The sequence below is a fragment of the Nomia melanderi genome, chromosome 4 (genome assembly GCF_051020985.1).
Source record: "Nomia melanderi isolate GNS246 chromosome 4, iyNomMela1, whole genome shotgun sequence".
NCBI classification, from domain to species: Eukaryota; Metazoa; Arthropoda; class Insecta; order Hymenoptera; family Halictidae; genus Nomia; species Nomia melanderi.
This window is the reverse complement of record NC_135002.1, coordinates 14,224,404-14,245,379: the sequence shown is the minus strand read 5'-3', so window position 1 is coordinate 14,245,379 and position 20,976 is coordinate 14,224,404. Positions and strand designations below refer to the sequence as shown.

General features: G+C 38.3%; 1 protein-coding gene across 6 annotated transcripts in view; it reads right to left on the bottom strand.

Annotated features, from left to right (window-relative positions):
- scalloped (TEA domain transcription factor 1 homolog scalloped) overlaps positions 1 to 20,976 on the bottom strand; it is a 238,342-nt gene that overhangs the window by 126,379 nt on the left and 90,987 nt on the right. For 4 of the 6 annotated variants that reach the window (XM_031972966.2, XM_031972969.2, XM_031972967.2 and 1 more), the window contains exon 2: positions 18,143 to 18,223. The exons of 1 other annotated variant lie outside the window; for it this stretch is intronic. In XM_031972966.2, coding sequence (XP_031828826.1) covers positions 18,143 to 18,179 — 37 coding nt within the window. In that variant the 5' untranslated portion in view covers positions 18,180 to 18,223. Of the gene's footprint in view, positions 1 to 17,533; positions 17,565 to 18,142; positions 18,224 to 20,976 lie in introns of those variants that run through there. One more of the 6 variants, XM_076367499.1, reaches the window with a different exon arrangement.

Sequence of the window (20,976 nt, the reverse complement as noted above, 5' to 3'; positions counted from 1 at the left end):
GTGCGTTATGCTACCGAAGTTTCAGCCGCGATGCTCCTCGTGTTATTGCCACAATCCTCGTAGTCTGTTGTCCTCAGGTGTTTTCGTGCGTTAACATTAGAACTACCGTACCGCATACCAGTCAGAATCACTGGTTTTAGTTTTCTTATTTCGCGATTGTTTATTATTATTATTATTATTATTATTATTATTGTTGTTATTGTTATTGATATCTCGAAAATATTGAAAATTCAAAATAGCTTCAAAAATAAACGGTTTCACTTGGATGTTGTAATAAATATCTGAAAAACCGAGAAATATCTACTGTTACAAATTTTATTGTTTTAAATAAATTTTTAATAAGGATTACATGTCAATAGTGTTAAATGCTCGATGATTCGAGTATCAACTAGATAGTTGATCTGTTTCAAACTCTTTTTTGTGTTCGTTCTTTTGATGGATATTAAATTTGATCAACATTATTTTGTAAATGTTTGTGTCGAATTTGATCGATGCAATTATATGAATGTGTATTCTAATTTATTCTTGAAGATCTAGTTTGCAAGGTTTACATGAATGAATAGTTATTTTTGTAGAATTACTAATACTAATAATGTTAATTATTAGGCTTACAAGTACATCTTCATTAATTTACTGGGTTCGATACGTTTGACTTTCTCTTTAGAATGTTTTGATAATCTGCTAAGCGAAGAGTTGTTTTATGTCTCTGGGATTATGGTTTCTTTTAGTCAGTTTTTTTACGAACGATAACATCTACCAGACGATCGTCGATATTTACTTGAGTTATTTACCGTAACATACCCATAAACCTTTGAATTTTCACTTTTACGTTTGCGTTTATTCGAACTTCGCTATTACAATACTTTTGCACTTTTATTTTCAAAGCACAAACCAACGTGAAAGTATGCGAACAATAGAAATTAGAAGGAATGTTGTGAAATTTCCATGAGACCGTACCAAAATGTGTCAAAGAAAATACAAAAACGATTGGACAATATAAGAAGGGAAATATCAAGATGGCTAAGCTAAGGATTAACCCTTTGTACTCGTATATCATGCTGGGGATGACAATACAAATTTGTTCTAGAATGTTGAAAATTCTTTGGAAAAGTACCACACTGTAAAAAATTATAAAAATTAAATCTTATTATAATAATAATAAATAAGATAAATATAAAACGTTGAATTCTACTGCTGTAAATTACTTCAATTCATTCCCTTAAAAATAAATACAAATTTACACCCAACAGCATTGAAAACAAATCAAGTAACGTTGAAACAAAGGGTTAATAAGAAAATATATCCAAAAATTAATTAATCGGCGAATTCTTCGTACCCGGTACCGTTCTACTCAGAATGCATAAGGTATTTTGCAAGAAGACGACGAAACTTTCCGCGGAACACGGAATTCTCAAACCAAAGGGGGGAAAAAATGCGGCAAAAATGTATAAAAAGCTGTAGCTTTTTTTTACCTTCCCGCCGGAGTGCTAATGTAAAGGAAGACTATTAGAAAAGAACGCGAAGGAGTTTATAATGGAGATGGGACGGTACGTGGTGGCCTGTTGATTCACCACAATAATGAGGAAGTGTAGTCAGGGATCCTTGTCTGGAAGGATACCGAGCCTATGACGAAACCACTAAACCGCAAATAGCTAATAGCACTTGCCCGGATGTGTGGAACGCGTAACTACGCTTTTTTCCGAGAGCATCGATGAAATGTCCTCTTCATCTTAAACGGGTGACTGGTCGATGAGAATATCCCGCATTTTCTTCCACCCTTTCAACTTATTTCGCGAATTGTCCGAGTTTACCATTGTCATAACTTCATTTTCGAGATTTTCAATTAACGTTAGTTCGATTTACTTTGGCGGCCGCTGTCACGAACGCGCGATCTTGTTAGTGACTTTGCACTGTGATAGGTTAGGTGATACCGGTATTAGTAAGATAAATTGAAAATATCATTATTATAGTTATAATATAATTATTATATAATTTGAGCGATAAATTCAATGCTTCCTTGATAAATATATTAGTAAAAGTAGATAATTATGACAATTATTAATTTAATTAATAATTAATTCATGAAGGATTACGCGAAAAGTATCAATAATGTTATGAGAATATTTGCGTCAAGGAGTCATTTTGGTTAAACAAGTTTGAAAATAGATGATATTCACTATTTCCTCCTTTTTTTTAGATTCAGGAAATAAGTGATAATTTCTTAGTTCATCCACTGTAATATGCAGTTTAAAAAACAATTCTAGAAAGACTACTATATATAACCGATTTAATTGCCTCGTTATTTATGCACGATTCCATATTTATATGCAAGGCACGTCGAAAAAACACGGCAATAAAGCAAGTTATGTGCGACAAATCAACGTTGATTTACGACACTTTTCCTATTAATTAAATTTTGATTAACATAGATCTTTTTCTTTCGCCAATTATTATGATTAGGATGATTATGATCTGCCGTTGTGGGTTGCATACAAATTACGTCGCATTACAATTTCATAATTAAAATCTAATCAATTTTCTCAAATGAAATCCCCCTTTCACAATTCAGGTAAAATTTTTTCTACAAAATACTATTCCACATGATTTTCAATAAGAAAATGTTTAATATAAATGTTCACAAACGTTTACAACCAACAATGTATTATTATTTCTAACCGTTAACTGCTTGTCCAAATAAAAGAAATTTCTAAAATCACGAGCACTCGTCTAATCACCGCGACGTTATTCGAGTCAGATGTACTTTCCAATTTCACGACATCCTATCTCTATAACGGAAGATTAAAATCAATTATTCAAATCAATATACATCCACCGCACCGGAGCCTTATGCAATTCCGTGTGAATTAATTGCCAGTCGTCAATATCTCATTCGCAGATGCTGATTCATACGGGCGTACATAAAATTCGCCGAGCGAAAGGTAAACGCTCGTTGATAATCATTTTAAGAGATCATCTGAATTATATAATTTATTATCGGCGAACGGGGCTCGGTTACTATTCAAACGAATTACCAAGTCGGAACGTGTTCCGATGCTTATCCGAAACGGCTAATCTAATCCGCGTTATTCGAGTAATGTGTATACTGACACGAATGGATACGTCGGTCGAGAATTTGAGCAAATGAAAATGGCTGATAGCCTGATCAGGCGGCGACGCAATTGACGACGCAGCACACCGATTCGAATTGTTCGCTTTAACGGAAAGTTCGCGCGTGTTTGGTGAGACGCGATTATATTCTTTTGCTGCCTAAACAATTTGTGATCATCCTCTCGTTTTTATAATCTTAACACGTTCGTTAGTAGCACTTATTTCAGTAGTAGCTTTCGCAGCTACAGTATTTCATTAAATGTAACGTATCACCTTTATAAGATAGAAATAAAATTTGAAAATTACGTTAACTTCCTATACGTACACCGTGTGCTATGATTCTAAATAAAAATACATATGACACATCCACAATTATTGCGAAACTATAATTAAATCAAGCTTAATTTCAACCTTTAAGTATGAATCTGAATTTAACCGTTAAGTATGAGGACTCGGTATCTCATTTAAATAAAATAAATAAATAAGTCTATTATATCTGCCACATCGACAATTACTGCCAAACCGCAATTAAATCGTAAGCTTAATTTTAACCGTTAAGTATGGAAATCTGAAAATTACCAATTAATGTTAAATATGCTCAGTTTGTAGCAATCGGTAAGAAAATCTATCGTATTTATTTGTTTTTACTGATTTAAATATCTCTACATAGCAATAGTATTCATTATACAACAACAATTTCACTAGTCTGAAGATTTACGATATTTTATATAGAAATCTTTGAGACCGCATTCCACATTCAAAAGTTAATACGCTTAAAACTGGACAAAAATTATAGTCGAATTGTCCCAAACTTACCCTAAATTGTCGAGTTTGAGTGGCGAACTAAGAAAACTTTAAGAAAATTGGAATCCTCGATCAACCAATTATTATTTATTTATATTATTGACTTATAGAGTTCCTTGAATAAATCGAGTACTCGCACGCCGCTGGCAAAATCCTCTCGAGCGTGACCGGTACGAGCGAATCGTGACTTGCAGTCCGGGAACGAAGTCCCCGCGGACTGTGATATCCTCCAAGCTGTCAATTCATTAGGGTCATCTTCCATCGGCGCACCGATGCACACTTCGCGACTCGATTACCTACATTTTCTAATCGCGCGATTTCGCACGCGTTTTCCGCGTCGAATTGCACCGATTCGATATTCGCATTGAAACCATAAACGTTCCTAGCCCCCTTCTCCGGTTAAAGCTATAAATATTAATGAGGATTAATAAGAATATGCGCTGTCTGTGCATAGCGTGCTCCATTAACTCGTAATAATAGACCTGAACATATCATTACTTCGACGTGGTCATGCGGTTTCCTCGACCGGTGTGTTAATACGTTGACTGACATTTTGTGTAAACGTTTTCTTGCTGTGATATAAATGCATTGCAATTATATTTGCATGGTGTACTTTAGTTTTTTTTTCTTTTCGATATAGTTATCAGTGTTTACATATTTATACGTGTTGGAGAAAGCTATAACTCGTTCACTCGTAGGTGCAGGATTTTCAAAGATTCTTGAAGTTAAACAAGCTATACGAGAATTGTTTTACTAGATAGAATATTAAGCATGAAGTTGCAAGACGCTAACAATTCAATAATGTCAAACAAATATTCCCTGCGTCAATAATCAGAATATGAACTACCAAAGACGTTACTGAATTTCTGGGAACCACAAGAAATTCGTTATCAGCGTGCACGTTCTTTCTTGATAATACTTCAAGTATGCAAATAAACTGAAAACCTTACCGTACAATTCGGATATGACTCGATTTCCAGTGCAACAGCACAGAGACAAGTGTCTATTTAGTTTACATCACACATTTACATTGCATACCGACGAATACTAAATTAGTGAAAATATCAGGAATTAACACTTTACTGACCGGTGAATGTTTATAAAAAATGTCTTTCCACTTTAATATGCACAATAACTATAATATATGCAAACCGATAAACACGAGTATACTGGTGACCGGTCAGCAAGGTGTTAAGAAATAAAGCCAACAGAAGGGTCGAAAGAAACTGAAAATAACTCGATCAATCGAATTCCTCGGCACAAGCTAGATCTAGCATTACTTAACGTTAAAATCATCCCCTTCCCGTCGAATGCATCAAATCACACCGTTTCAATAACTCCTCCTCGTATCATGCATCTGCGTACAGCACGTGAGCACGGATCCGTCGAAAGAATGCTGCATACATTACGCGCGCGTGCACATCGACGCGGAAACTAAATTACCGTTCCTTTGTGCGTCGCTCTATTATCGCGGACATGTTCGTTAAACACCGGGAAGATGAAACGGTACGAATGATCGTTTGTCGCGCCGGGCTCGACTAACTCCCGGGGCCACCGCTAATTTCATTGAGAATATTTCAGCGTAGAAACGCCGCGCCGCTCGCCGCTCGCCGCTGGGGGCTGCCACCAGGGGGTTTGGCTAGCGTGTCCGGGGCGGAAAGTTATGTCGTGCTGTAACGGGTGGACGGGTGACGCTCGCAACGCGAACGCGCGCCCGGCTGGCCTCTCCCCGTGTCGTTTTCCCAGGCGACAACACCGGGTTACAAGTTACGCACCGGGCGGCGTGGTGCACGCCAACCGCGGGGTCGGGATCGTGTAACGCGACCGCAAAACTCGTGCACGCGTCGCATTCCCTCTGGCTCCGACTGTTTCGCGACGGTGCTTCTAATCGTCTTGGTCCTAGTCCAGACTGGTGCTGCGGGAGTCTCAGGCTGATTGTGAGTCGCACAGTTAGCGCCGAGTGGTAGGGTTACCGCGAAGTATTTTAAGGGATGGAGATTTCAGGTAGGGTACATCCAACAGAGATGGCACAGTTTTTTAACCCTTTGGGTACGAGCTTTTTAACTCTTTAGAGACAAACTTTCATATTCGAGATACAAAGTTAGCAACAAATGTACAATGTACTGTACGCCTCTCATGTTAGCTCCATCGGTCTTAGGTTTAAAAGTGCACAGAGCTAAGGGACTTTTCTATGCTCGGGCCTCGGCGCGCGCCAATAACGGTCATGCGTCGAAAGCCGGGCGTCGTGAATGGGAGAGTCCCCTTGCCCCTGTGTACTTTTAAACCTATGGCCGAAGGGGCTAACGTGGAAGGTGGACTGTAATTATTAGCATAACAAAAGATCGATGCATCGATCTCTTTTTCTGTAGTGTGATATAACCTTTCTCTTAAGATTCTGAATATCTAAAAAAATCCTTGTTCGCAAAGGGTTAATGAAGTGTTATGTCATAAATGTCATTGATATCTACAACAAAAATATGATAGTAAATATACAGTGTAAGAAGAATAATTAAATTGGCTTATGTGCAAGATTCACTTTGCAGTTTTAGTGTATCACTGGAAACAGTTGAAAGGATAGATATTTGATAATGTAAATGAGATTAGGCCATCTCACTCGGAATTACCCTAACTTTTGGAAGATCTCCCTCCCCCCCATAAAAAGAGGTCTAGTTTGGACTGAAGAAAGCCGTTCAGGAGCAGCTACACGAATTGTTCGGGAACTGAGAGAAATAGTGTTGCGTTCACAGTAGAATTAGATAGTTGGTCGTAAACGGTTAGTGACATGTTCGTTCAGTATTCAATATTGTAGACGCGTCCAAACTCGCGAATAGATTCTCGTTTTCTTAGTTGTACCGCCTTGCCTAGCGAACACTGTTCGCAAAACTACCGACATTGTCGAGCATGTTTGTTGAAGCTTACAATTTTTTGGCCGTATTTCTGTGTGGGCGTGGAAGAAAGTTAGGCACTCTGTCGACGGATCGTCGAGTGCGTGGCGAAATGGCGAGACACTTCAGTGCTACAACCAGTGACAACCAATGGACCTCTACCCACGTGGCGTCGCCGTCAAACATGCGGTACGATGTTCGTAAACGAAGATTCATTGATTTGCAATTTTACAATGGTTTCAGCACTGGAACGTATGGCAATCGTCATTGACATATCAATGTCACCGGTCAATGGAATAATTTCAATGCATAATTCATGAAAAAATAATTTTGACAAATCACGAAATTATTATATGATTTAGTGCTCTATCGAACTTCAATTGAGTTGAGGAAGCTTGATACAAGATTGTAGAATTCTACATTATATTTCATAATTATACGTATAATTACATAAATATGAATAAATAAGAAAACACACGAATAAAACATCAACAAAAATGGTAACACTCCAGCCTCACCCAAAAAGACCAAGCTCAACACCGTAAACCCCGATTACCATGAACCTCAGTGGATTAGCAGAAACAATATTTGTATTCAATCCCTATATCCCATGTCGGGAAACGAAGGACACGTAACAAAGACGAGTAACACAGCGAGTGACCAACGAAGACGGAATCGGAGTCCAGGCATCTTATCTGGAAACGTCAGAAAGAAAGACGTCGCCGGGCCGGCGATGCTTAAAAGAGGCGAGTGTCGGGCGGTTTCCTCGCGGAATCGCAGACCGTTTCCACTGAAGTATTCACGAGGAACGAGCGAGCAAGCGAACAAACGGAGGCGTAAACGCGGGGCAAACGAACGAGGAGGCACGAAACTCGCGCGATGGGAAAAAGGGGTTGAGAAGGCGCAACGACTAAGAAAAGAGTAGGGTGACAAGTGCAACGCGGGACAAAGTCGGCTAGAAGGATGAAAAAGGAACGAGTGGAAAGAGGGAGAAAGAAAGAGAAGGAGAGGGGAAGAGAGACAACGGAGAGACGTGTGCAGACGCGCCAATTACGAACTCGTCCGAAGACGGCCATTAAGAGTCCCGGCAAACAAACGACTTTCCCTTTTTGTCGCAGCCGTGGCTCGATCGTCTTAACGATCATCGGTACACCTTCGCGTGATTTCACCCGGGAGAAGGACCGGCTGTTAGCCCTTCCTTCCTCCTGACTTTCCGATTCGTTTCTTTGTAGCGATTCGCCTGCCTTTGATCTCCGACCGGGGAACGACGCCGACGACGAGCGCACCGTCGTCGTTCCATCCGCCGCTGTCCGGTTCGACCGGATTTCCCAGAGACCCCTATGCGGATCACCCGTGCACCGCTGTCAACCATGTTCTGAACGTTAAACAGCATCCGTGCCGGGGTTGTCCGATTACAAAATTATACCGATTCCCTATTGCCGATCCATCGGTTCTTTGTTTCTCCAATTTTCTGTTTTTGTCTTGCGATTAATAAGTGACGTATGTTCGCTATATATACTTGTAGATAAATATTGGACGCTATTCTATGAAAATTTATTTCAATAGTAATAATGGATAAATGATTAATTCTTATTTGGTTATTTGTTATTCGAGTTATTCGTTATTTGTGTGGGCAAGCTTTATTCGTTATTTACTATTCCGTGGTTATTCGCGTTTATAAGTTCCATTGATAGCAAGGCAATGTAATTTCTTATGTTACTATATGCAGTATTGGATAACAGTCATTCTAAATAACGAATAAAAAATGGCGAATGAATTTTATTGATTTGTTACTTGTGAATAATGAATATTAATTATTCGTAAATAACAATAAGATTGAATTTATTCGTAATTTTGTTATCTACATAAATCATAATAATATGATGAAGCATGGAGCATCTATAAATTATATAAAACGTATAAACTGTATATACACTGTAGAAACTATCCATTCGCAACTTCACATATCACGCGAATTTAGGCATTAAAGATAAGAATGAGATACTATAGTCTAGACGGGAAGTTCTAAAGTCATCTTTACGACTCGATAGTCGATAAAGCAGTAATAGTACTGAAACAATGTGTTATAGACTCGCCAACGGAAGTTAAGGAATAAAACAATTTTAATGAATATGATATCCTTTCCCGCGTGCACACGTAATTAACATAAACTTCTATTGCATGTTTCCTTCCGCCGCTGTAAAGTAAAAGGTACACCCTCCTTGAAACCTATTTAAACTATTTGTTGCACAAGTGATAAAAAGAAACGGATCACGTCAATTCGTCAACGGCGTATCTGTATAAGCAGAAAAAGAAACACTTCAAGCATCTACTACACGAAACGTAAACTTTATTCCTCTGACTGTATTATTACCACGGTAGAAGCTTATTCCTACAAAAAATCAAAATTCCTCTGGCTAATTTTAAAATATTGTATACGTATCAAATACGCTTATAAGGAGTAGGTTCGATCTAACTACTGTAATATTTTTCTATTGAATTTATTCGTGATTACAGCACAGCTCGAAATTCAAAGATAATTCAATCAAACGCAGGTGGTACCGGTTGATCATTAATTATTGATTTATCGGCAGAGTGATTAGTGTATTATCATCTTGTATCTGATATTTACAAACAACGAAGCATCCGCGTCAGTGAAAACGACAGAAAAGTATCATCGAATATTGAGAATTTATTTATTGTATAAACTCTGAGGTAATGGGATAAGAATTTAATAGCTCTCTGACCATATACCGCGAGCGGTATAAGAGAAATTGCATCTGTTTTATAAGCAACGAGTATTTATTTTCTATACATGCATATCGTTTTATGCATTCTGTTATCTTCGTCTATTTTACTTATTGGTAATGTTTTGATGCAATAACGAGTTGATGAGCATGAAAATTGCTGCTAGAAGTTGTATACTTTTACTATAAACTTTAGTTCGCACGCACAGGTATTATTAAAAAGAAGACGTTGATCACAAATGTGCTAACATCATCGCGATGTTAATGTCTGATCGACTGTAACTTTAACATACAAATATACAATTACGTATATTTTCGTGCATAAGTTACCGGAGAGATGAAGATGAAGATGAATCAAAATAAAGTCTCGCAAATTGTAACGACCATAAGTTAATGTAATATAATTTTTTGAAATATATTCATCGTTTTTTTTTTATCAAAATTGCACGTTGTAATATTATATAGAAAATCATATCTAAGTATATGCATCGTGCATAATATTAAGTACTGGATTAAAGTCTGAATTAATGGTGATCCAATTGCTACGTTTTTAATGTTTCTGGATTGTTTTCCATTAAGGCTACTAATAACATTTTCTTATACAATGTATATTTCTTGCAGAATAATTAAATGCTTGATAATTTATGTTTAATTTTGAAATTTAATTTTTAATGTACATGATAAATTAAAAATATTCTAATTTGCAATTTTTCTTCAATTTCATCTGGAAATATGCATGTTGTTGTACGCATTAGATTGAATATTTAAAGAATTAATCGATGAATTTTTAGTGAAGATTTAATTCCCAGCGGGAGAGAGGTGGGAGACTAATTTGTATGGAGATAAGAAGTGAATGAAAATCTTGTCATGAATTTAGTAATGAAAGCATTAAAAATTGCACAAGTTCTTGGCTGCTTAATAACTTTGCTAGAGATTTTTAAAGTCGCAGTAACGTCTTTCCTAACTGGGAATAAAGAAATAAAAAACTAACAGTTAACACAAAAAAATATAAAAAGAAAACTAAAAATAATAAAATCAAAATATAAATATAATAATAAGTAACGTGAAATATTTTGATACTAACTTTTAATACTAAAATTCAAAAAATTTAACTATAAATATTCGTTCATAATTCCTAACACCATGAAAGAAGTCATGGCTAACTACAAATAAACACATTTATCATAATAAAAAGAAAGGAATATCACTATGCCCCATACCTAAGATTACATTTTCGGACATTAATTATACATTTTATCCTGTTGTTTTTACAAATTAATACATACCACATTCAGATATTCAAAACTAGCAACAATATCTACAAAATCTAAAGTCAATCAAGCTGACGAACGTTGTCAACTTACTATCACCAAAGCACAAAACAAGTACTGCATAAAATCGATCATCATCGAACCAAATAAGAAACGTTTACAATTTCCACACTTCTCTGTACAGTACATTTATGAATTCCGCAGCCAAAGCAAATTTAAACGTCGCGACTGCAGTCAATCTAATAATCACGGCGACGCAACAAACAATATCCCGCTTTCAGCCGTGGAACGTGGCGCGTGTTACACGCCGTCTGTGAGAAAGTGCGACAGAACGCGGGGGAAACTGGAATAGCGTACAATCGGCGTGACTGTTTTACGTTTTAATAACGGCAACGATAGGTGGCGGCGATAAGAGGACGCGAAACAGTAAAACCATCAGGAGTCACGGGGAAAAACGTGGGACAACACCTCCGGCGTTGAACAATGAGGCACGCCGTTGCCCGGCACGATTTTCCGAAGGGAAAAACGAAGGGAACTCGTGTACGCGAGCAACGGCTCCGATTGTGCAAAATCCACGCGCGATACATATGTATCAGGAATACATATATTAGCGTGTTAGTAAGTAGCAGAGAGGTAGACCGGGGTCTATCGAGGTCGACCGGTTCTCCAACAGCCGTCAGCCGTTAAGGGACATTGCGACACACGCGCCAGGCCTTCTCTCCCCTCGTTCTCTCTTTCGACTTCTGCACTGCCTAGAACCGCCGAACCCGAGAAACTGCGGATAAACTATACTTATCTTCGATTACCACCGGCCCCCTGACCGCCCTTTTATCTCCGGTCATCTCGACGCGACCAAATATTTTCGCTGATGGGGGTCTACTGGGCTAGAAGAGCATTTTTACAGCGATCTTTGGAATTTCTCTCTTTGCGCTAGAAATATCGGACGGATTAAAGTGAACTTGGATTTTTGCTGATCGAAGTTAGAATTCTTTAGAATTTGAATTTTTGTAGGTTGAAGTTAAACTACTTGAAAATTTGAAGTTTTCTCAACTGAATTTAGGTTGCTTGAAAATGTGGATTCCTGCAAATCGAATTTAGATTTCTACAAATGGAATTTAGATTGATCTAAATTTTGAAGGTCTACAGATCAAATCTACATGGCTTAAAACTTTAGATTTCGAGAAATCGAATTTGGATTTCTTGAGAATTTAGATATCTACGATTCAAATTCAGATTTCTTTTTTCAGAGAACACGCGGATGTATTCCTGAGTAATTATTGAATACATTGATTTGTTAAAGAGCATAGCAATGTCCAAATCAACTGAACTCTTAATAAGTGTTCTTTTATAACTTGTATAAGATACAAAAATACATTATGTATATTTTTGTATTTTCAAAGCGCATACGAAAACATTTATAGAATACAAAAATATGTTATTCACCACTATTAATCGTAGAAGCCGTGGAATTTCATGACGTCAGAAATGTGATGAACACTTGTCCTACATATTGTAACTTTCCTGTTTGTTAGAAAGCAATAAATTAATGACGATAGTTTTATTCGTTGGAAACGTGACTATCTTTGGAACTCCGATCACCTTTTTATGAAACGTTTCGTCTCCGTTGCAAACAATGAAAAACGAATATCTCGATTTTCACTATTCCTTTTGTACAGTTAATTAATCGAGAAAATAGACATTTTTTAAAACTTAATATCAGAAATTTGTTTTCTAAATATTTGAAATTGTTTGATTCCTACAGTACCTATATGAATATGTAGGACGTGTATTCACAAGGACAAGACAGTTCAGTAAGTTCACATATTTCCTCTGGAAACTGCAGAACAAGTTCCGAAAATTAATTTTCGAGAAACGCACGCTACAAGTTTTGCAAACGATTTTATGACGAACAGTCAGGTATTTATGGTACGTATATCAATCTTCTATATCAGGGGTATAAAGAAGTCCTTATTCATGAAACAGGTTATTAAATACCTTATTTCTCGTACCTCTAAAAGTTTTTGTGGTTTCGGCCGTGTCAAACTGTCAACGCTCGAATTGATCAAATCCCAAATTCGCAGTATTTTCTTCATTGATATAAATCCTTTACTAAATACTAATATTATACAATATGTTGCTAGATAAAGTGTTTTCTTCCACAATGTGAAGTGTTTTAGAAAAAAGATTTTCAAAAAAGTTAACAAACGGAGAATAACCGTGAATAAACATCAATTATGGAAAATTATTTATACTGTGTCCGAGAAGAACGAAAATCTTTCACAGAAGAGAGAAAGGCAGGAAAATAAGCGGGAAAATGGGTGAGAAAAGTGTGGAAGAGAAAGTGCTGTTAAAGTACCTAAACACGGAAAAGTGCAGAATTATACGACTCCGCTAACCAGGTGTGTGATTAGAGTTGACTAAGCTACGCAGACTTTCGAGGAAAATTTATTCAAAGGAAATAGAAGAATATCAAAGGAAAAATTAGGGAATGACAGCAGTGAAGTTATTGTACTTCTAACTTGATATTCGTTGAAAGGATTACGATTTTTAGACTAATTATATGATACGATCTCGAGCTCAATTCATTGCACTACTCTTTAGTAGTCCTCGAAAAATCAAAGTTTAAGAAAACAAACGGAAATGTTGATTCTTATAGACGCAAAGAACTTTCTTCATGGATATTTGCTTAGCTAATCAGCAGGACCAGGTAGAAAAGTGCTGGCGCACTTCATTAGCCGTGATTGGCACCGGTACACCTGAACCGAGCGGTCTTCAACTCGCCAGTGCGCATACGTAAATTAGAAGAGGAAAAGTACGGGAGTATGTCGGTTCAATTACTCTAGTGGGATCGTGAGCTTTTGGTCAAGGTCGATGTCTTTTTAATACTAGAGATCAACTCAAATCGACTGATTATTAGACAAGGACTACTTATAGATACTCCCTTATCATATTATTTCTAAAGATTAACCATTTCGAACGATTTCGAGCTTTGATATCGAAAACTGAGAACCCTACGCAGATAACTTAATGAGTCAAATAACGAAAGATAAAGATATGATTTGTTTTCCTAATATTTAAGACTCCGATATGTAATTCAGAGTAATTCGTAATTCAGTTTCATCCGTAAAAGGTTGAGATTTGTATTATTCCTTTCATAGTATTTCCATTAACGAGCAATTTCCTCGAGTTATTTTCCCATTAAATCACAAGATTATCTCATATTCGCTCATTATAAATAACAATTCGAAAATAAGCAAGATCTACGATCACCTTCGTGAAATTTTAGGAATCACTACTTTCGTCTTATTCGAGATTACCATCTACCCGATTAAAGTATAATTTACCGCGTGCCGTGCACGCCGCTGTATCTAAATCCGTTAAATCTCTGAAAGATTCAGCGAAGATCAAAGATCCCCGGGGTTGTCAGTCGCAGGATCACAGCGGCTGGGACAAGCGCCAAGAAAAATATCGGCCTGTCAATTTTCGCTCGAGTTTCTCTTGCTCATTTTCAACGCGGGCAACAAGCGAGCGAGCGAGCGAGCGCCGTAATTACCGGCCAAGCTAATTGTCCCCGGCTGTTTCTTGCGATAACTTCATCAACGTCGATTCCGATCGAGCCCAATTACGATCCCATGGACGTGGCATGGGTCGTGTGCCACCTTCGCGATTGCTTCGCGTGTATCCTTCCTTCTCTTTCGCGCTCGAACGCTGTTGGACAGAGGCTGGAAGATAAAAAAAATTACCGGTCCGCCGCTAAACGCGGACGCCGACGGCCATCGGGCCGGCTTAGTAAAAATGGCGGGCCACGATATATTCTTAACTGCGCGGCGCGGTGGGTTACGTGGTTTCGAAGGCGAGTATTAAAATAACCGACAGATTGTCCGGGCTATAAATCTGACGGCGCGGTATCGCGGCACGGCCGCGCGCGCCGTTTAGTCGGATACCGGTTATTCGAATTTTCAATAACATTTGTTGTTCGATTTCCGATCGCTCGAGCGGCCTCGGTGCCGAGCGTTGTATGAATTAAGTTAAGCGAAATTGCCTGCAAAATTGAGTACAATCAATTTGAGCCTGTTATTATGGATAATCATATGTATGAGTGTGCGAGGTGTTAATTTTCAAGCTGAGAAGTGAAGGAAGATTTTTGTATTGAGATTATCGATTGAAGGAATGAGTCAATTATATATTTAATACTTTCGAGAATCAAAATGTATCCATGTATTAATCTTTTTCAGTAAGTATGATTAACTGTATTTACGTTTATGTTTCGAAGATTGTTTATTATGTGATCGATATAGATCATTCTTTAAAAAAAACAAAATGTTATAAACCGTTTGAGAAATGTATTGCTCGCCAAGACCAAGATTACACCAATTAATCGAGTCATGTGTGAATAATTAATACCATATTTTCGATGTACATAAGATTTTTAAGAAGTAAATGATAAAACGAGCATTACAAAGCCATAATTAGATACCAATCAAACCAATTAGCATATAAACTTCCGTTACCCCAAAGAAACAAAAACAACAAAAACCAAATAACAGAACAAGAAAGATCAAACGAAAAGCCGGTAAATCATACGTGACTTACACGGTCCCACGTGCGCAGCGTAACCAATTAATACTACGCGGATCCGCGTCCTTCTCCGGTGCACCGGAAAAGCTAAAACCGATCGCTCGAAAAACACGAAATATCGTCCGACAGTGGAACAGCAGCGCGAACGGAGAGATTAAAAACGAAAATAGAAGAGAAGGGAAAAAGAACCGACCGAAGCTGGCCAATGCCACGGGTAAATCGAATTCAACAAATCCAGCGATCAATTAAATCGCGGGGTATAATACAACGCGCGGGACACGGTCCGTCGGAACAGAAAACAAAATCAAAACGACCCGGACAAAAGGGAGCGCGCCGCGTGTGCCGCAGTCGTCGCGATGCGATGTGCCAATAATAAAATCCCCCGTGACACGAACTGCAACCGCGGCGCAGCAGTCCGCGCGGAGGAGGACGCAAAAACGCCCCGGGGGGGGGGGGGGGGGGGGCACAGTGTACACCGCGGAGCGCGGGTAAAGACCGCGCCGCGAGAGATCTCGTTCGTGAAAGTAACGGTCCTCGCGTTTGTATTTTTCAATGTAACCACGCCGCTGCGCCGGCCGGCCGGCCGCCCGCCCGCCTGCCGGCGAGTTTATGATTTTGCTTAATTAATGGCCCCCCTGCATCCCCCTGCCGCCATACACGCACGTACGCGCCGCACGAGCACACAAGCGCACGCAAGTACACCGTTCCCCTCCATCCGCGGTGCATCCCTCGGAGCATGTACGCGAGTTACCATCACTCTCCAACCCCCCCGGGGCACGAGTTCAACCCCCCACCCCTTCCAACTCGCTGGCCGACCAGAAACGGCCTGGTGGCCATTAGCCTGCACGGATTGCGCAATTTCGGGAAATTGCGAAGTAATTCGCGGTTGCGGCCACTCTCGGCTTCGAGCAACAGAGGAAGAGTGAATGGGCGAGTGAATGAGGGACGGAGAGAGAGGGAGAGATAGGATGAGAAAGAGAGAGGAGGTGGGAAGAATGAAGGAGTGAGGGAGAAAGAGGAGAGAAAGAGGGGGGAGATCCGTTGCGGATTCTAGGAAAGGATGGCCGTTCAAGCTTTTGCGGACTGACTCGGTTCGACCCCCCACGCCCCGCGCGTTTCGCGGCAATCGATTCGACGAAGAACCGGAAGGGGGACAACGGGGACAATTATCGTGAACACGCTCTGTCTCTCGCCGTTTCTGTCTCACTTTCCCCTGGCACGGTCCCCTACGCCCCTTGTTCTGGGAGTCCAACGCGTTAAGAGTACGTCGGAAGACGATAACTCTATTTGCGGCACCTGGAATCCAGACCCGGTACGATTCTTCGGGAAACTTTTGGTCGTGGATCGGATGAGCTAGACGGAGTTGGAGGATGGAATAACCGAGCCCGGACGTGAAACGATATTTTAATTGAATCGATTCTTCGGTTGGGAGGGAGGACTTCTTGGCTGAGTTCCATGGGAGAAGGCTAACCATACGTTTTGCTACGTATTTAGACGTATTTAGACGTATAGGAACGTTAATTAATCGTTTTAAGACGATTCGGTGGTGTTTGGGTGATGGCGGATGTTGCGGGGGTTAGGCGGCTGTAGGTTGCGATCCTTTCGGGATGGTTCTTTGTGGAGTGTGGGTGATATTCTTGAACAAGATATAAGGAAAATGATTGATTAAATTAATTAAATATATATGATATTTCTTTGGTTGATATTGTTTTTAAGTAATCACGTGTGGTTTGTAGGAGGAAATCATTTTTCTTTGAATTGTTTAGTTACTTGATCATTAAGTAAGATAGTTTTATGTTATACTTTGTATTCTGCGATTAGGAAAATGTTTGTATGAATTATTTGTAAAATAGTTTTCCGTTTTATGTTAAATGAAGTAATTCAAATAAAATTATTGATCCTAAAAATAATTCTATAGTTCTTTTTACAATCTTATAAAATCCATAGTCTATTTCAAACGAAAACCTGGAATCATAATTTTGAATGAGTTTGCATAAAATTTAATCAGTATTTGACTTAACGGATTTTGCTCTGTAATGAATTTTCCGTTAAAACCGTGTAAGTTATTCATCTACTAGGAAGTCTACAAAAAACCGATCAGTCTATCGTAAACTGTTATCAGGAAACATGGCTGACCTACCTCGTGCAAACTGCATTTCTGAAACTATTTTTCAAAGCCGAAGATCCTGAAACAACGTTCACCCGGGATCCTAGAAATTCGTCTGCCACTATACCCCGTACTGTTACTGAATCCTTCCCAAGAACTCACATAATTCTAATTCAAGTTGCAGCAACGGAACAGCACGATGCCGCGAAAGTAAAAACTTATTAAAAAACCAAAAGAAAGAAAAAGAAAAACAAATTAACAAAAAACCAATTAACAAGTAATCGCAAGGAGGACCACACAACTAATCTTAAAACACAAAAGTGTTTAAGGAAACTTATACGATAATATAAAGAAAAAACTTATTCGCTAGCTAACAGTATTTTAAGAATTTCAACAGAGCTTCAACCTTCACCATAATACCATCACCAACCACTAGCGTTAGGCTCAAAAGAAACAAAAAAAAATGAGAAAAACGAAAAATCAAGGAGAACAGTGGTAAAACAAAGTATAGTAGAGAACAAACTAAAAAAAAAGAAAAAGAAAAAGAAAAACAGGTTCTAATGAGCAACCGCGATCGATCGTGGATCGTTAAAAGAGAAAAAGAACAGAGGGGAAAAAATAAAAACGAAATGGCTACAATACCGATGCTATTCTGAGTACTGAGTTCCCAGTCTTTCATGAGGATTTCTCGGGCAGGTCAGGATGACGGCGACGTGGGTACACCTATAATGCAGACAGTGAGATCACACATGTAGAAAACCATGAACGTTTCGGAGTAAATCGTGAGGTCGTCGATTTCTATTCGCTAAGAATCATTTCGGGAAGGACACATGCTGCATGCCCGCTCGAAAACGAAAGGACCGGCAAACATTACGGTATATCGTGTGACAAGCTGCATTACCCTGTTTAGCAAGATCCGATGATAATTGTAACATGTCCGAGGCTCTCGAAGATGTGACATCTTGTTCGACCGCAATTTACTTCGGTCTGAACATCAGTCACGTTTCGCAAGGCTCCGGAAGAGCAGATAAATACATAAATGCCTTATTGCAAGCTGACAACCACCGGTTTCGATGAAACCTTGATAAAATGTAGTTCTCACAGAAGTATTCGGACATACGTTCTTCCTCATTGATCATTATTCACATTCAACGGTAAAAGTAGACATGAAATATTGTTGCATTACTTTTTTTTATCAAGATTGTATAAAAATTTGCAGCCGTCAGTTTGCAGTGCGTTCACATTCTGCCCAATCAGCGATCGTCTTTTTTAATAATACAGCAGATAAATCGCAAAGTTTGCAGGTCCTTCACATATACAAGTTACACTTGAATGTTAAGCTATGTGTCCATTGGGGACAATTACAGATAATTATTATGTTTTCCCATGGCAATTTGTATAATAGAAAATTATGTTCACATTGGAGTACTTAAACTAAACAATCTAGATTACCAAAAATAATACGTGTAATCGAGGTAGGTACATTAAAAATACAATTACTATAACTCTTAAAATTTCTATTCTTACGAAATAAAATTACGGTAACCATTTATTAATTCCTTTAGCCAACCGAAAAAGGAAAAGGTTAATTAAAGTCGTTCGACCAAAATGAGCCCTAGATATGCACGCGAAAATCGCTATCGGTCGTTACGCGACGCATTACGCAAAACTCGGCGAACGGGGCCGATAGCTCGTTTCGCGTTTAACAGACAAACGCGGGCAAATCGCGGATTGCAGGCGGGACGGTGGCGTATCGCGGCGTAATAACAACGTAGTAACGCAGCCGGAGCATTTCTTGCGTTAAGGCTGGAAAGGACCGGACGTCCTGACTTTCACACGGCCGCCGCTGCGCCGCGACGCGCCGCGCTGCGGTGAAATCACCGGCTCATAATCGAGCGACTCGCGGTTACGCTCGCGAGCATCTTCGGAAAGCGTGGAGACGAGCTTGTTCGCGAGCAAACGAGCCGCGTGTTGCGAGCGCAACCGGCGAACGGTTTTCGATATCGAGCGTGAGTGTTACGTAACCAACAGCTACAATCGTCGGCAGTTTCGGGCTCGCGGAACACCGCGCCATCGCGAGCAATTAACGGGGACGTGTTACCGTGAGCCACCCTGTATGTACGGGCAAGTCTCCATTGTCGCGAATACTGAATCGCAGAAATCGATCGCATTATTCGAATATTTAGAATATAAGTTAGTTCTAATTTGTGGAAAATTTACAATAAGAATTTTTAAATATTTATGTTCGCATCATGTTGGATTTAGTAACATTTCATAATTTGTATTAGATTGAATTTACATTACAGTTTCATTTTTATTAATGCCCTGTTATAATTTCCCATTTGTTTTCAATACAGAAATAAAGATTGGATAGGTAAATATAAAGTTAGACAGATTTTCTTTGTCGTTACAAATACAAAATAAGTTTCTTCCTTACTGGAGAAAACATTCTTTAGAATTGTGGAGTTTGAATTTTAAATTTTAATTCTAAATTTCCATTCTTGTTAGAATTTTTATTTTTTCTGCTGCAGATAAGTTTTAATTTATAGTTACAAATTTTGTTACGTAATAGGTATACTTATGAAACTTATTATGCAATGAAAGTTTCGATAAATTATAATGGTTGATTTATGTTCTGCAATATTCTGTGTTGTATTTGTTAAACTATTGAGAAATGATATTGTTCATTTGTACATAGCATGTTGTTAAAGAAATAAAAGACAAATATTTGTTATATAATCTATTACTTTCGTAATAATTATCACATTTATTTATTTAAAATAAAAGTTTATATATTAAAGAAAAATTATTTACTTGGAAGTATTAAATCCACACAGAAAACGAATGCGGATTAAACGTGTGGCCATTTATTCTTTCACAATTATGAGATGGAAATGGTAGGAAATCTCGAACCATGGAACAAGTGGAACACAAAATAATTTTCAAGCTCGTAAATCGAGTAACAGGCGAGAGGCAAGTGCGTGTCACGAAATTAAAAATAGACAGGAGTATCATTCGCATTTTCTGGATATCGTCCGCACTTAAAAGCTGTCAGGACCTTATACTTTTTTAACCGTCATGAACTAATTTATTAAGTAACGAATAACATATCAGTGGAACGTGCAACGAAAAGCGAATTAAAATAGATCAAAAAAAGAAAACATGAGTAGTGAAAATTGAAATACATTAAAAACTGAAGAAATGAATAGTAAATAAAAATAACATTAAAAACTGAAGAAATGAATAGTAAAAATCAACATATATTAAAATATGAAGAAAACAAGCCAAAGAAATGAAAAGTTCCAGTCAAATAAAATTCAGTAAATGATAATATTTTGGACCGAGAAAAAAAGCATTTTTTCATCATTTTTAGTATGTTGCATTTTTTTTGTATATGGAAGAGGTTACTGAAAATATAAGAATCGTTTATGCAAGTATCAAATTTTCGAAATATCGACGGTAAACGGTAAACACTC